This window comes from Heterodontus francisci, chromosome 24, assembly GCF_036365525.1.
Source record: "Heterodontus francisci isolate sHetFra1 chromosome 24, sHetFra1.hap1, whole genome shotgun sequence".
Taxonomy (NCBI): Eukaryota; Metazoa; Chordata; class Chondrichthyes; order Heterodontiformes; family Heterodontidae; genus Heterodontus; species Heterodontus francisci.
Genome location: NC_090394.1, coordinates 41,843,425 through 41,861,659, shown reverse-complemented (window position 1 = coordinate 41,861,659; position 18,235 = coordinate 41,843,425). Strand labels below are relative to the sequence as shown.

The 18,235-nt window shown below is 43.6% G+C and overlaps 1 protein-coding gene across 1 annotated transcript in view; it reads left to right on the top strand.

Moving 5' to 3' along the window:
- LOC137383673 (heparan sulfate glucosamine 3-O-sulfotransferase 2-like) overlaps nucleotides 1-17,998 on the top strand; it is a 73,498-nt gene extending 55,500 nt beyond the window's left edge. The window contains exon 2 of the mRNA XM_068056841.1: nucleotides 17,380-17,998. Within this exon, the coding sequence (XP_067912942.1) occupies nucleotides 17,380-17,998 (619 nt within the window). The remainder of the gene's footprint in view (nucleotides 1-17,379) is intronic.
- The last annotated feature ends 237 nt before the right edge of the window (nucleotides 17,999-18,235 follow it).

The window sequence follows — 18,235 nt, the reverse complement described above, 5'->3', positions numbered from 1 at the left end:
GAAGCTGGTCAAATTGATGTGTCAATGAGAGGAGCATGAGAGTACCCCCTGATCTCCCTAAATCCAGTAAATAAGGAAGGATACTGGTGTGTATAATCTGCATCATCAGTTCCATTAATGTGCACTCTGGTGGGGGTCTTCAAGTTTGAATCCAAGCCTATCGAAAAGGTTTACCCCCATAAGGCTTCGGCCTTTTAGCCACATAGAAAGTGAAGCTGGTCTATGGTGATGTTTTTGTAGCATACTGGAACTGTGATCGTCCCCGAAACTGGAATGATCGCATCGTCATAAGCTTGAAGAGTGTCTGTTGCAGGAATGAGGGAGAATTGCAAAAAATATCGATGGTAGAGTTTGTCACTCAAAATAGATACTTTCGTGCCAACATCGATAAGAAGTGACACTGAGATGCCTGCGATCTCGACTGAGCACTCCTTAAAGTGGCCTGGTGCTTTACTTTTTGTGATGGTATATACATGTTGTACCTCACTATCAGGAAGAGGCTCCCCCATGTGTCAAACTGGTGAAGTCTTTTTTTTCAATGACCCAGACATCTTTGCAAAATGGTTCCACTTTGAACATGAGTTACACTTTTTGCTCAAGCTGGACATTGCATTGTGACTCAATGAGCATTTCCATAATTTGGGCACAGTTTTAAAGGTAACTGACCGTGTTGGGGCATGTTTTGATGAGGTTGCTGAGGTCTTCTTGTCCTTAACCCTTGCACTGAAGCTGGTTGGGCAAGCTGTATCTGCAACTCTGAGTCTAAGGGTGCTTGAGTGTGTCACCCCTTTGAATCTAACATGGCAGATTCGATCTGGACTGCCAAGGTAATAGCTTTTTCCAAGGTTAAATCATCATCCTCCATGAGGAAGCATTCCCCAGTTCGTGGAATTGAAATCTTTTCAATTAATTGGTCACAAATTAGTTAGTTGGTTAGTGTGCCAAATTTACATGTAGACGCCAATTGCTGCAATAGTATCACGCATTGTTTCATGGGCTCACCATGTCCCTGGGATCTCTGGTGGCATGTGTATCACTCTATTATCACACTTTTCTTTGGCCCGAGGTATTTTTTGAGAGCAGTTACCACCGTATCAAATGTAAATGTATCTTCTGTGAGCTACTCGAATATACGTGGGCCATCTGTTCCGAGACAATGTACAAGTATCACTTTCTTAGAGTTCGCTGCTATATCTGAGCTATCTATCTCTGTAGCGAGAAAGTAGGTCTTGAACCCCGAAATCCATCACTCCCAGCACAAAGGAGGATTTCCCGGCATTGACATAAATGGTTCTAGAGCTGATAACATAAAATTTTGCTGAATCATCCTCGTTGTCACGTTTCTTGTTATGTTTTCACTGGGTTGATGGATATTTATATATATGATTTATTTCAGAGCAATGCAGATATCACACTTGCATTAAATCGCCAACAGGTTTATTTACAGCACTTCAAAATATCTCAGCACTTACAAAATTTAAGTACAATGTCTTCTCAGAACAGTCTGTGTTTTCTGTGGGACATTCTTGTCCTGTCTCTTTTTAGTTTCAGTTTAAACTCTTAAGCTCCACCCATAGGCTTAAGCAATCAAGTACAGTGAACACTGATCAATGAACAGACTAATACAATCAAACTCAGATCAATCAAACAGTACAGTGGGCATCACTGGCAAATCCAGCATTTATTGCCCATCCCTAATTGTCCTTGAGAAGGTGTTGGTGAGCCACTTTCTTGAACTGCTGCACTCTATGTGGTACAGGTACACCCACAGTGCTGTTAGGAAGGGAGTTCCAGGATTTTGACCCAGCGACAGTGAAGGAATGGCGATATAGTTCCAAGTCAGGATGGTGTGTGACTTGGAGGGGAGCTTGCAGGTGGTGGTGTTCCCATGCATCTGCTGCCCTTATCCTTCTAGGCGGTAGAGGTCACGGGTTTGAAAGATTCTGTCGAAGGAGCCTCGGCAAGTAGCTGCAGTGATTCTTGTAGATGCTGCTCACTGGTGCCACCAACAGTGATGTAATGGGCCCTTCATGCTCACCAACGTGGGATCCTTTACCTCCAACCCAGAGAAAGCACTTGAGTCCAGGTTGAGCTGTTAATTTGCTCGTCCTCCAACCTTTCCTCATTGCCCAATCCCTCTGTAACTAAGGATAAACTGAGTGGATCATCTCTGCTCTGTCTCCAGGCAAATACTGTAGCCTTTTTTTAACATAAATCTCAGTGAGGTAAACAGTTAGTCAATCTATTGTTGAGGAAGCAACATTGGCTCCTCCCACAAAACCTCCTGCTCTTCTTCCGATATAGCCATGGGATCTTTAACATCCACCGAGAGCAGACAGGCAGCTCTTCTGAAGAATGACACCTCTGACAATGCAACACTCAGTCGTTGTCTGCTGTTCAAATGTTTCCTGAAAGCAATGTGATGAGCAGGCAATCGTCACATTCAGCTAATCAGTTGCAACATGTGAACTGCATGCTAGGCCTGCAAGTCTAATGAGCTGGTTAGTACTCCTACTGTGTCAGGTCTCAGCATGGGCAATATCTATCAGCTTGTCAATTGTTTTACTTTTTGCCTGGCTGTAAATTAATCTGAGTACCAGCACAAGAGTCCAATTGCTGCTTGTGGTGGAGTAAGAACACCGCAACTCTCCAATTATACCAGGATCAGAGGAACAAACATTCTCACACGCACAAGGCACTCCAAATATTTCTCTGGAGTTCCAGCGATGGAAAGAGCAGAGATTGAGGTCTCAGTGGGATGGACACTTTATGCGATAGTGTAAATTGCTGAATGAGATATTTGTTGGCTTGATGAGTCTGATTCACACATGTTTTGCTTCGTTGGATGAGGAAACTGAGCATCTGAAAGAGGGTATTCAGTATCTTTTGTTTTAATATGTATTCACAGGGTGTGGGTGTCATTGGAAAGGCTGGCATTTATTGCCCATCCCTAGTTGCCCTGAGTTTGATACAACTGAGAGTCTTGCTAGTCTTCACAGGGCAGTTAAGAGTGAACCATGTTGCTCTGGGACTGGAGTCACATATAGACCAAACTGGGTGGTGTAGCAGGTTTCCTTCCCTAAAGGACATTAGTGAACTAGTTCCTTTGTTACGACAATCTGACAGCTTCATGGTCACTTTTATTAAAACTGAATTCAAATCCCCAAAAGACCATGGTGAGATTTGAACTCACAATCTCTGGTCCAGAAACATAACCAATATACCGCGGTGCCTCATCCACTGATAGCACAGCAATGCCCTGGCTAATTGGTTGCACCAGCTCTTATGTCTGAATGCTTCAGACAACTGGCAGGGAGGGGAGTAGGAGGCACATTAGCAGTCGTACAGAATCAAGGAGTGGAGGAAGGTCACATTAGGTGTGTGTGATCCATTAGTGAGGCAGCACTTAGAATATTGTGTTCACTTAAAGTTAGCACAGATGCAGAGAGACAGTGATGCATGAGAGAGGAGAAACAAGCCCTCGCTCAGCAAATGTCCAGTTACAGGAAGCTGAGATTGCCAGCACTGAGATTAGATTCTTAGTAAAATGAACAGTGCAAGTAGACAGTTTTCAACATAATGATGGCAGTGAATAAAGTGGGAGCAAGGAGATTCTTTGAATTAAATTGCAAATGTAGGGCAATGTTGTGCAAGTTCAGCAAGACTGAGATCAGTCTGCATCAGTTTTAGAGAACTTGTCACTGGCAGGAGGAAAGGGGGCTTAGGTACAGAATAAGATGGAGCCTAGAGCAATGGATGTGTGGCAGGACAGATGGATTTCAGTCCTAACAAGAGACAGAGAACCCCAGAGACATTCACTCCAACCACCTCCCTGCCCAAGTTTCTGCAGGCTTAGTTTATCACACTATCAGTGAGCTATACGATCACAGGGGAGGGGTAGAGTGACCAGGCCTGATCTGTCATCCCATTCCCATGAAACTTTTATCAGGAGCCATTGAGTGGCTGCAGTGTGTTCTTTTATGTTGTCTGATGCAATGTAAATGAGATGCATGGAGTCCAGGTTGTTGAAGTTCTCAAACAGGTTTATTAACTGCTAACTAATAAATACAGTACAGAGCTAACTGTTTACAGAAACTTACTCTGAGTGTTACAGTTGCAAAGTGACTCTGGCTCTGAGTCAGATGACTGCGTCTTGGTGCTTAGCTCATTAGCATACTAAGATCTTAAAGGGATCACTCTTAAAGGCAATCATACAACATCCCCCTTCTTTCCAAAGATAAGTCTCGTGTGCTAAAAGTAAAAACACATAAAATTAGATAACATCAACATTATTTACACATGGATCGAGATTATGAACTTTACAAATATAAAGGCTCAAAAGTCCATATATCGCCTCAGTGGTTTGACAACTCTTGCTCGGGGACTTTGCGTCTCATCTGTTGCTGTTCTTTCTGCAGTTTCTCCCTCTCTGCACTCAGTTTCTGTTGCTCTGCCTTCAGCCTGCTAATAAACTAGAGTCATAGAGTCATAGAGAGATACAGCACTGAAACAGGCCCTTCGGCCCACCGAGTCTGTGCCGACCATCAACCACCCATTTATACTAATCCTACATTAATCCCATATTCCCTATCACATCCCCTCCTACATTTATCCCATATTCCCTACCTACACTAGGGGCACTTTTACAACGGCTCTGTTGCTGCACCTGTCTTCTGTTTGCTTGTGTTCTACAGTAGCTTCTGGCTGTGTCTTTGGAGCCAGATCTCTTGAATAGGTGGTCCCAGTGCCCTTTTACACCACACACTTTGCACAGGTCATGAAATGCAGGGCAATTTCGCTGTGAGCGGGACAGTCCACATTTACCACACAGCTTGCTTGTCCTTTTTGACTTCGTTATGGTGCCAATACTACTAGCTGCACCTAGTGCTTGCAGGTGCTGTTGTCCAGCTATAATGGCTTCATATTTCCTGCCACCTTCCAGCAGCGCATCAATACTGTGACCTTTCCTTTTCCCCAAGGGGTCTTTCTGAAACACTTCAATGGGTGTCGATACAATCACTAGCTCCATTATTCGGTCCGACTGCTCAGTTTCTGAGAAGTCACATTCATTGTCCTTACTATGGCATCCTTGACAAACTGGTCTATTGATTCCTGTGGCTGTTGCCTATAGGATATCAATTCCAGGCAGTGAATTCTAAAATTCACTCGTAATCGTAGCTGATCTTCTAGTACTTTCCATATCTTTGCGAGATCTTCCTGGTCCTCATCAGATAATACCGAGGTGTTGATTCTATTTTTACGGCCTGTTTTTCTGGTTCTACAATCACTTAGTCTGTAAAGTGTAATTGCATTCTTTGTTGGAACAATTTGAACTCAGATAGGAGATCCATGGCTTTCCAGTTCATGCTGGGAAATTTGGTATCCAGATTCCTGCTGTTCTTTTGCTTAAAACTGGCTTTAAGACTTGGTCCTGTGACTCTGCATTGTTTCCCCTTTAAGTAACTGTCTGTTATTTTGACTAGCTGCTTTGATTGATAGGAGCAGGTGTTTGCTAGTATTGTGTGTTTATCTTGCTTCCAGCACTAAGCCTGTTCTGTTTACATAGCTGTTCAATAGGCAGTTCAATTACTTTTTTTCTGCTAGGGTTTGTTTATATTGTTCGTGCTCGAGTGGTTTTATAAGTTTTTTTTTACTGTGGTTTCGTAGATGAAAGCTCTGAAGTAATCTGGGTTTTCCCACGTTTTTCTAATGGATGCCTCCTGTAATGGCGCCAACCTCGATTAGCCTGAAAGAGGAGTTGGGGCTTCTCTGTTTTTTTTACATGGAGCTTTTGAAAAAATCGATCTTCTGAAAGGACTTCAAAGCTTTTTTTAAAGCAGTATCCCTCACCCATTGGCACAATGACTTACCCGATTTACTTGTAGCCTGTCGTTCTGTGCTCTATCTTCTACAGCTTGAGATTTTATTTTTACTTTTCTCTCCAGTGGCTGTAGGAAAGTCGTTTTCAGAACTGTTTTACCTATGGTCTTCAACTTAGACTTTTTTTCTCACCACAGCTGCCACCATATAATGAGTTATTTTATGTTGTCTGATGCAACATAAATGAGATGCATGGAGTCCAGGTTGTTGAAGATCTCAAAACAGGTTTATTAACAGCTAACTAATATATACAGTACAGAGCTAACTATTTACAGAACCCTACTCTGGGTGTTACAGTTGCAGAGTGACTCCGGATCTGAGTCACATGACTGCATCTAGGTGCTTAGCTCATTAACATACTAAGATTTTAAAGGGACATCACTCTGAAAGGCAATCATACAGCAGTGGCAATCTGGAGCGGGACCCCTTCTCCCCCCTGACCTGCCCATAGCCCAGTAGTGCTGCGACCAGTGTCAATGCCTGCTGCTGAAATCAGACACTTAAAGAAAAGCTTGTACTTATCTAGCATGTTGTCAAGGTGATGACACATCTCAATGTGCTTCACACGTCACGGAAATATATTAGCTGTTGTTACAGAGACAACCATTTGGATCAGCAATCAGAGGGATAAAAAAGACTTACATTTATATAGCACCTTTCATGACTGCAGGACATCCAAAGCATTTACAACCAGTGAAGCATTTTTGAAGTGTAGTCACAGTTGTAATGTAAGAATTGTAGTGACCCAATTTGTGCACAGCAAGCTCCCACAAACAGCAATGTGATAATGACCAGATAATCTGTTTTTGTGCTTTTGATTGAGGGATTAAACATTGACCAGGACTTTGAGAATAACTCCCATGCTCTTCTTTGAAGTAGTACGATGGGATCTTTTACAACCACCTGAGAGAGCAGACAGGACCTTAGTTTAATATCTCATTTGAAAGATAAAACCTCCAACAGTGTAGCACTCGCTCAGAACTGCACTGGAGTGTCAGCCTTGATTTTTGTTCTCAAGCTCTGGAGTGGGACTTGAACCCACAGCCTCCAAGGTGTGAGTGCTACACACTGAGCCAATATTTGAGTGATGCATGTTGGCCCAGAACACAAGGAGTATTCTTCTCTTCTTTGCTCTTGCCATGGGGAGAGTGCAAAGATACAAGAACAACAACAATTAAATATCACTGTCTAATTTACTGGAGCCTTCGACAAATGGATCCTAATGTTTGCTAACACTCCTTTCGATAGCAACTTCCTCCTCCTAAATTAGTGAACTTATGAGGCCAAGAATGCAGACTAAAGAACTTGAAATAGATTGCTTCACTTCTCTGAAGTCTTTGATTGATACACTCCCTCCTAACCCCATAGTGTCATCAATCTATCCCATGAGCCCTGCCAAAGTACAGTTGTGGGGTGTCTAGTTTAAAGGTGCTCATTAATTGTAGGCCCATGTCATGGGGGTAGGAAATCCTGTGGTAGAATCAATCTAGCAAAAGTTGGGTGTATTTATTGCAAGACATCACCTGGACTGCCTGTATTGACTTGGCTTCCTCCTCGTTGCCATTGACCACCATTCCATTTTTATTTCTGCTGCTGTTTCCTAACAAAAGAAAGACTTGAATTTCCAAAGTGTTTTCACAACCTCAGGACATCCCAAAGCATTTTACAATTGTTGAAGTATTTTTGAGGTGCAGTCACTGTTGTTATGCAGGAAACATGGCAGCCAATTTGCACACAGCAAGACAGCACTGTGATAATGAGCAGAGAACCTGTTTTTCGCTACGAGTGAGGTAGTGAGGCCATGGGCATAGGTGTTCATGATAGATTAATTATAAAATATTATTAGTGATTAATTCCTTAATGTCATGACTATTTTTCCAGATCCATTTCTTGTCTTCCTTGAATTTTTAATACCAAACCAAGGTTTATTCCAAAATAATTGTGGCTGGAAATAAGTTTTCTGTTAAAAAGGCAAAACATTTCTCCCATTTGAAAGCTTCACCTGCCTGCCTCACAGTAGATGCCTGGTGATGGGCATTGGTTGGTTGGACTGGACAGTTGTGAGATGAGCCATGTTTACCAACCTTTGACACTCATGCCTCACTTGCCAAGGAGTCCAACTTTAATTATTACAGCCCTGTAGACAAGGTAATCTTGTATTCTGAGCTGTGCTTAATTATTAGATACTTATTTCAGTATTAGATACTTAATTGTTGCTGCTGCTCTGCAAACCTTAAGATGGGAGGGAGGTGTTAACATTGGAGAGGAATATTTAATTGGTTTTGACAAGATAGGGGCTCTGTAAGCATAAAAGCAACAACCTTGCCACTAACATAACATCATAACATTACTGATAAGTGTAACAGCTCATGCTTCACGGCTGTGGCTCAGTCGGTGTTGCTCTTGCTTCTGGGTCAGAACGGTGTGAGTTCAAACTGCAATCCAGTGACCTAAACCTAAACTGAAACTTCTGGGATGCAGTATGGAGGCAGCACTACACTGCCAGAGGTGATGTCTTTTGGATGAGATACTAAACTAAGGGCCTGTCTTCTCTCTCAGGTGGACATAAAAGATCCCATAGCACTATTCAAAGAGTGGGTGAGCTAGTACCACCCCTACCCCCTGATGCCAATATTTGTCCCTCAACGAACATCACTAAAACAGATTTTCTGCCCCTTTTTCATATTGCTACTTGTGGGATCTTGCTGTGCACAAATTGGCTGCTGCGTTTCCTACATTACAACATTACAAAAATACTTCATTGGTTGTAAAGCATCTCAGAATGTCCTTAAGTCATGAAAGGTGCTGTATAAATGGGAGGTCTGACTATGTTGACACCAGCTCAGGAAAAGTGAGCAATTTGGCATTTGAAAATTTGTTGTTCTTGCTGAATAAATAGCAGTTTTTTTTCCAAATCATAGAAAATTTTTAATGAGGCAGTGCAGTAAGCGTGAGTGGACAGATTTGATCTGACAAGGCTCTGAGTTGTTGGTCTCACCTGTGGAGAAGTACTCAGAAGAGACTAATTCCTTCATGTGGCAGAGAGCTTGAATCAAAGAATTGGCTCCTGCCAACACAGGTGAAAGTCCTACATGTGGTATTGACAGAGCTTTGGGGCATGGCACGACCATCTATTTATATTTAGAGATACAGCACAGAAACAGGCCCTTCGGCCCACCGAGTCTGTGCCGACCAAAAACCACCCATTTATACTAATCCTACATTAACCCCATATTCTCTACCACATCCCCACCATTCTCCTACCTACACTAGGGGCAATTTACACTGGCCAATTTACCTATCAACCTGCAAGTCTTTGGCTGTGGGAGGAAACTGGAGCACCCGGCAAAAACCCACACAGACACAGGGAGAACTTGCAAACTCCACACAGGCAGGACCCAGAACTGAACCCGGGTCGCTGGAGCTGTGAGGCTGCAGTGCTAACCACTGTGCCACCCTAGTCTATATCAAGGGGAGATGGTTAGATTCTGTCTTGTTGAAGATGGTCATTGCCTGGCACTAGTGTGGCACAAATGTTACTTGCCACTTACCGGAACCTGAACGTTGTCAAGGCCTACTGCATGCGGGCACAGACTGCTTCAGTATCTGAGGAGCTGTGAATGGTACTGAATACTGTGCAATCATCAGCAACATCCCCACTTCTGACATTATGATGGTGGGAAGGTCATTGATGAAGTAGCTAAAGATGGGTACTGTCTGTGTGGGTTTTCGCTGGGTGCTCCAGTTTCCTCCCACAGCCAAAGACTTGCAGGTTGACACTATCCTGAGGAACTCCTGCAGCGATGTCCTGGAGCTGAGATAATCACAACCATCTTCCTTTGTGCTAGGAATGACTCCAGCCACTAGAGATTTTTGCCCCCTGGTTCCCATTGATTTCAATCTTACTAGGGATCCTAGGTGCCACACTCATCACTCTCACCTCACCTAAAAGAAAGAAAGAAAGACTTGCATTTATATTCTGGAATTCATCTCTTTGCTCCATGTTTGGACCAAGTATGTAATGAGATATGGAGCTGAGTGGTTCTGGCACAACTCAAACTGAGCCTCAGTGAGCAGGATATTGCCAAATGCCACTTGATAGCACTGTTGGCAACACCATCCATCACTTTAATGATGATTGACAGTAGAATGATGGGGCAGTAATTGGCCAAATTGGATTTGTTCTACATTTTGTAGACAGGGCATAAGTGTGCAATTTTTCACATTGTCAGCTAAATGCCAATTTTGTAGCGATACTGGATCAGTTTGACTAGGTGCGCGGCTAGTTCTGGAGCACAAGTGTCCAGTACTACAGCTGGAATGTTGTTGTGGCCCATAGCCTTTGCTGTATCCAGAGCCTTCAGCCATTTCTTGATATTATATGGAGTGAATTGAATTGGCTGAAGACTGGCATCTGGTTCAAGATGGTTTCAAACACTTTCAGCCTTGTCTTTAGCACTGACATACTGGGCTCTGTCATCAATATTCATGGAGCCTCCTCCTCCCATTTGTTGTTTTATTGTCCACCACCATTCATCACTGAATGTGGAAGGACTGCAGAGCTTTGATCTTTTCCATTGGTTGTGGGATTGCTTAGCTCTGTCTAGCATGCTGCTTCTGCTATTTAGTATGCATGTAGTCCTGTGTTGCAGCTTCACCAGGTTGGCACTGCATTTTTAGGCATGAGTCTGGTGATGTTCCTGGCATGCTCTCCTACACTCCTCATTGAACCAGGGTCAGTCCCTGTCTTGATGGTAATGGTAGAGTGAGGGATATGTTGGGCTATGAGGTTACAGATTGTGGTTGAATACCTCAAAAGTTGTAATCTCTGGATTACTCCCAGTTTCATGTACTAGTGAGTATAGGAATAGGAGGATAGAGCAGATGAATGCGTGGCTGAGGAGGTGGTGCAGGAGGGAGGGCTTTAGTTTCCTGGATCACTGGGTTTGTTTCTGGCAAAGGTGGGACCTGTACAAGTTGGACGGGTTGCACCTGAACCGGAATGGGACCAACATCCTTGCTGGGAGGTTTGCTAGTGCTGTTGGTGGGGGGTTTAAACTAATTTGGCAGGGGGATGGGATACAAAGTGGAGTGATGCACAGTCAGATATAGAAGAGAAACTGAGTCAGTCTAGAAGGCAGAACAAATATAGACCTGTTAAGGCACAAGTGAAAAATGCAAGGCTGGATTGCATCTATTTTAATGCAAGGAGTCTTACTAGTAAGGCAGATGAATTGAGGGCATTGAATAGCACAGGGATCATGATATTATTGCTATCACAGAGACATGGTTGAGGGAGGAGCAGGACTGGCAGCTCAATATTCCAGGATATAGAATCTTCAGGCGTGACAGGGGAGGGGGTAAAAGAGGAGGTGGCAATGCACTGTTGATCAAGGAGTCAATTACTGCAGTAAGGAGGGATGATATCTTAGAAGGTTCCTCAAATGAGACCATATGGGTAGAACTTAAAAACAAAAAGGGGGCAATCACTTGGCTGGAAGTGTACTACAGACCTCCAAACAGTCAGGGAGAGATAGAGGAGCAGATATGTAGGCAAATCTCAGAGAAGTGTAAAAATAATAGGATAATAATAGGAGGGGGTTTCAACTTCCCCAATATCAACTGGGATAGTCTTGGTGCAAAAGGCTTAAAGGGGGCGGAATTCTTAAAATGCATAAAATGCTTTTTGAGCCAGTACATAGAAAGTCCTACAAGAGAAGGGGCAGGACTGGACCTAATCCTAGGAAATGAAGCCAGACAAGTGGTAGAAGTGTCAGTGGGGGAACATTTCAGGGATAGTAGCCATAACTCTGTAAGATTTAAGGTAGTTATGGAAAAGGACAAAGATGGACCGGAAATAGAGGTACTGAATTGGGGGAAGGCCAAATTTAAGATGATAAAACAGGATCTGGCTAAAGTGGACTGGGAGCAGCTACTTGTAGGAAAGTCTACATCAGATCAGTGGGAGTCATTCAAAGAGGAAATAGTGAGAGTTCAGAGCCAACATGTACCCATTAAGGTGAAGGGTAGGACCAACAAGTCCAGGGAACCCTGGATGTCAAGGGATATAGAGGATTGGATAAGGGGGAAAAAAGAGGCTTATGGCAGATACAAAGCACTAAAAACAGTGGAGGCCCTAGAGGAGTATAGAAAAGTGTGGGGGGTACTTAAAAAAGTAATTAGGAGAGCAAAGAGGGGACATGAAAAAACACTGGCGGGCAAGATAAAGAAAAATCCTAAGGCATTTTATAAGTATGTTAAGGGCAAGAGGATAACCAGGGAAAGAGTAGGGGCCACTAGGGACCAAAGTGGCAATCTGTGTGTGGAGCTGGAGGACATGGGTGAGGTTTTAAATGATTACTTTTCATCTGTGTTCACTATGGAGAAGGACGATGTAGGTGTTGAGATCAGGGAGGGGGATTGTGATATACTTGAACATATTAGCATTGAAAGGGAGGAAGTATTAGCTGTTTTAGCAGGCTTAAAAGTGGATAAATCCCCAGGCCCAGATGAAATGTATCCCAGGCTGTTATGTGAGGCAAGGGAGGAGATAGGGGCTCTGACACAAATTTTCAAATCCTCTCTGGCCACCGGAGAGGTACCAGAGGATTGGAGAACAGCAAATGTGGTACCACTATTTAAGAAGGGTAGCAGGGATAAACCAGGTAATTACAGGTCAGTGAGTCTAACATCAGTGGTTGGGAAACTATTGGAAAAAATTCTGAGGGACAGGATTAATCTCCGCTTGGACAGGCAGGGATTAATCAGGGATAGTCAGCATTGTCAGGGGGAGATCATGTCTAACTAACTTGATTGAATTTTTCGATGCGACGACGAGATGTGTAGATGAGAGTAAAGCAGTTGATGTAGTCTACATGGACTTCAGTAAGGCTTTTGATAAAGTCCTGCACGGGAGATTGGTTAAGAAGGTAAGAGCCCATGGGATCCAGGGCAATTTGGCAATTTGGATCCAAAATTGGCTTAGTGGCAGGAGGCAGAGGGTAATGGTCGAGGGTTGTTTTTGCGAGTGGAAGCCTGTGACCAGTGTGTACTGCAGGAATCGGTGCTGGGACCCTTGCTGTTTGTAATGTACATTAATGATTTAGACATGAATATAGGAGGTATGATCAGTAAGTTCGCAGATGATACGAAAATTGGTGATGTCATAAATAGTGAGGAGGAAAGCCTTAGATTACAGGACGATATAGATGAGCTGGTAAGATGGGCGGAGCTGTGGCAAATGGAATTTAATACTGAGAAGTGTGAGGTGATGCATTTTGGAAGGACTAACAAAGCAAGGGAATACACAATGGATGGTAGGACTCTAGGAAGTACAGAGGGTCAGAGGGATCTTGGTGCACTTGTCCATAGATCTTTGAAGGCAGCAGCAGAGGTACATAAGGTTGTTAGGAAGGCATATGGGATACTTGCCTTTATTAGCCGAGGGATAGAATATAAGAGCAGGGAGGTTATGATGGAGCTGTATAAAACTCTAGTTAGGCCACAGCTGAAGTACTGTATACAGTTCTGGGCACCCCACTATAGGAAGGATGTGATTGCACTGGAGAGGGTGCAGAGGAGATTCACCAGGATGTTGCCTGGGCTGGAGCATTTCAGCTATGAAGAGAGACTGAAAAGGCTAGGGTTGTTTTCCATAGAGCAGAGAAGGCTAAGGGGAGATATGATTGAGGTATACAAAATTAAGAGGGGCATTGATAGGTTAGATAGGAAGAAACTTTTTTCCTTAGCGGAGGTGTCAATAACCAGGGGGCATAGATTTAAGGTAAGGTGCAGGAGTTTTAGAGGGGATTTGAGGAAAAAACTTTTCACCCAAAGGGTGGTTGGAATCTGGAACACACTGCCTGGGGAGGTGGTGGAGGCAGGAACCCTCACAACATTTAAGAAGTATTTAGATGAGCACTTGAAACGCCATAGCATACAGGGCTCTGGGCCAAGTGCTGGAAAATGGGTTTAGAATAATTAGGTGCTTGATGGCCGGCACAGACACGATGGGCCAAAGGGCCTGTTTCTGTGCTGTATAACTCTATGACTCTAGTTCTGCTGCTGCTGATGTCCCACAGCACTTCATGGATGCCCAGTTTTGAGCTGCTAGATCTGTTGTGAATCTGTCCCATTTAGCACGGTGGTAGTGCCACACAACATGATGGAGTGTGAAGCCGAAACTTCATCTCCACAAGGACTGTGCAGTGGTCAGACCTACCAATATTGTCATGCATAGATACATCTGCTGCAGGTAGATGGGTGAGGACGAGGTCAAGTCAGTTTTTCCTTCTCACCACCTGCCGCAGGCCCAATCTGGCAGATGTGTATGTCCTTCAGGACTTGGCCAGCTCAGTCAGTGGTGGTGCTACCGAGCCACTCTTGGTGATGGGCATTGAAGTCCCCCACCCAGAATACATTCTGTGCCCTTGGTATCCTCAGTGCTTCCTCCAAGTGGTGTTCAACATGGAGGAGTATTGATTCATCAGCCGAGGGAGGACGGTAGGTGGTAATCAGCAGGAGGTTTCCTTGCCCATGTTTGACTTGATGCCATGAAACTTCATGGGGTCTGAAGTCAATCTTGGGGACTCACAGGGTCACTCCATCCTGTCTGTATACCACTGTGCCACCACCTCTGACATACCCAGGGATGGTGATGGAGGAGTCTGGGACATTGTCTGAAAAGTATGATTATTGTCAAGCTGTTCCTTGACTAATCTGTGGGACCTCTCTCCCAATTTTGGCACAAGTCCCCAGATGTTAGTGAGGAGGACTTTGCTGAGTCGACTGGACAGCCTTTCCGATGCCTCGGTTGATGTGGGGTGGTCTGTCAGTTTTATTTTTATTCAACTTTTTCATAGCAGTTTGATACAACTGAGTGGCTTGCTAGGCCATTTCAGAGGGCATGTAAGAGTCAACCACTTGGCTGTGGGTCTGGAGTCACATGTAGGCCAGATCAGGTAAGGGCGACAGATTTCCTTCCCTAAAGGACATTAGTGAACCAGATGGGTTTTTTACAACAATCCAATTGTTTAATGGTCACCATTACTGAGACTAGTTTTTTTGTCCCGATTTATTTAATTAGTTGAATTAAAATTTCCCAGCTGCCATGGTGGGATGAACCGAAGCAGGATTACTAGTTCATTAACGTAACCACTATGCTACTGTTCCCTGTTGTATTACTCTCAGGTGTATTTCTCCCTGCTGCATTATTCTGTACTGTATTACCCCCAGATGTATTATTCCCTGCTGTGTTACTCTCGGGTGTATTGCTCCCTACTGAATTTCTGCCAGATGTATTGCTCCCTGCTGTATTTCTGTCAAATGTATTGTTCTCTGCTCTATTACTCTCTGATGTAATGCTCCCTCCCCTGATGTATTACTCACTGTTGCATGTTATGTGCGCATGATCAAGTGCCATGCAGCTTTGCAATTTCCTTTCTTTATTTGAATCATACAAGATTCAAGTACAAGATTGACGAGCCTTTGTGAGTTGGAGATTGGAAAATGTTCCTTCTCCCGCAGGACAGTGGACACATAGAACAGACTCCCAGAGAAAGGGAGTTTGATTCAAGGTCAATTAATGTGTATTGAGAAAAGAGATTGAGGGTTTCGGAGATATTAATGGTACTGTCAAGGAAGGAGCTGTGTATGGCCCCTATAGTACTGGGGGTTTATGATAGAATAATTGTGGAATGGCTGTGGATGGGACAGGATTGATGGGCCGAGAGGCCTCTTCGTGCTCGGGACTTTTTGATGCAATGAGACATATCACAAGTTGTAACTTGGGCAAACAAATTTAAGTGTGCGAGTCTGAAATGTGTATGGCAGCCTCAGTTCAATATTAGAATAAGGCTTCCACCTCCATTACAGGTGACTGCCAGGGCCACCGGAAAAAAAATCCCAGCCAATGTAGAAGATCTGGTGCGGGCCTCTGCCCAGCTCAATTGGGTATCATTCTGTCCAATCCATGCCTGGGGAATGTGCACAACAATTCTGAATTTAGACCCCATGAATCCTTGCAGATTGATTCCGCACCGGCAAAATTACCCCTATACCTGTACAGTTCTCTTCCCCTCCTCTCCCTGCACCCCCTCCCAACCCAACCCAGACTCTAGAGATTTCTTCACTACCTCCAGGAAAAGATGAAATAAGTAAAGGTGTGGTTGGCAGGTGAGACCAATCTTGGGTGTAAAATACACCTAGATTGTGGGAGGAAAGGACAACTGAGAAGGTGAGGATTTGGACAGCTTTGAGATAAATGGATGAGTCAAAGTCAAAGATTATACACTGATTTCAACAAAGTGAGGTGACAGAGAAGAGGAGGAAGATGGTGTACTTGATGAGGAGGTTTGACCATAGACATTTTGATAAAATAGCGACAAAGAAAGTTGGGAGAGAGTGAGCTTGGAGGCTAGAAGTGAGAGTGGATTCACATATTAGATATGCTCTTGCTCATATGTGAGAGAAGTAAAAGGAAAAGGACTTGCATTTCTATAGCACCTTTCACCACCTCAACACTTTTACAGTCATTGAAGCACTGTTGTAGGAAATGCAGCAGCCAATTTTCACAGCAAGCTCCCGCAAACAGCAATGCAATAAATAACAATATTATCTATTTCAGGGATATTATGAGGGATAAATGTTGGTCTGGACACCGGGGAGAACTCTCCTGCCCTATTTCAAATAGTGGCATGGGATCTTTTACATTCACCTGAGAGGCCAGACAGGGCCTCAATTTAACATCTCATCTGAAAGACAGCACCTCCAACAATGCAGCACATTGCAGCACTGTACTGAAATGTCACCCTAGATTTTGTTATCAAGTCTCTGGACAAGCTACAATGTTCTGACTCCGAGAGACACAGCAGATATTGGAGCAGTGTTTGAACATGGGCCAGGAATTTCCTCAGAGAGGTAGATGCTCTTGAGGGGAAAATAGGTTGATGGGAAAACATTTTACGATCTGTTAGTCACACTAGTGCTTGGGTTTAAGGACATTTCCTGTGTGGTTGGGATTGGGAATATAAAACCAAGGAAGGTTTGCAGTAACTAAATACCTTTAACAGCTCAGTTTTGGAAGGAAGTTAGTATCACATTTAAGAGTTCTGCAGAGTCAAATTAAATTTGAAATCTAATGAATCATTTAATCCTCAAGCCTGCTTTTGTCCTTCTGGATGTTATAACAACCGTGGCCACTTCATCGAAGCACGTTTGTTTCTCACATACAGAACACACTGCAAATTTACTGTCCTGAATATGCAGCACTTGAGAGAAAAGGCCATCTTTCCATGCCCCATGTACAATCTACCCTATCATGGATTCTACCCACCCATTGAATCTTCTTGTACACCCCATGTACAAGAATTTCTGTTTAAATTCTTCTTGCATGTTTGTTTTTAACCATATTCTTCCCATCTTTGTGCATTCTATGTACTGGAAGATAATTTGATAGACTACTGCCAAGAATACTAATAGTTGCTTTTTATATGTCTTTAGAAGCTTGATGCCCAAGACGTTGGATGGTCAGATCACTATGGAGAAAACACCCAGTTACTTTGTTACCAGAGAAGCACCAAAGCGAATCTTCTCGATGGCAAAGGACACCAAACTGATTGTGGTGGTCAGGAACCCAGTGACCAGAGCCATTTCAGACTATACCCAGACACTGTCCAAAAAACCTGAGATTCCAACCTTTGAGGTTCTGGCCTTCAAGAACAGGACCCTGGGCCTGATCGATGCCTCTTGGAGTGCTATCCGCATTGGGATCTACGCCTTGCATCTGGAGAACTGGCTCCAGTTCTTTCCCCTCTCCCAGATCCATTTCGTCAGCGGGGAGAGGCTCATCATTGACCCAGCCGGAGAAATGGGCAAAGTGCAGGACTTCTTGGGTCTCAAGAGGATCGTCACAGACAAACATTTTTACTTCAACAAAACCAAGGGATTTCCTTGCCTGAAGAAACCAGAGAGCAGCAGCACACCGAGGTGTCTAGGCAAATCGAAAGGAAGGACTCATGTCCAGATAGACCCAGATGTTATCGAGCAACTAAAAGAATTTTACAGACCATATAATATAAAGTTTTATCAAATGGTGGGTCATGACTTTCGATGGGACTAACCACTCACCACACCACAAGTTAAGAAAATAAAGGATAAAGTATATATATATATATATATATTTATTTATATATATATATATATATATATACGTCTTCCATAATAGACGACTTACCATAGTGAACTGGATAACCTATTATGGCACCCACCAGCAGACTATACCAGAGCTCAAATCTGAGGCCCTGAGGCTAGAATGTGAGCTTAAGGAGCCCCTTCCTTAATTCAGCAGTATTTAGGC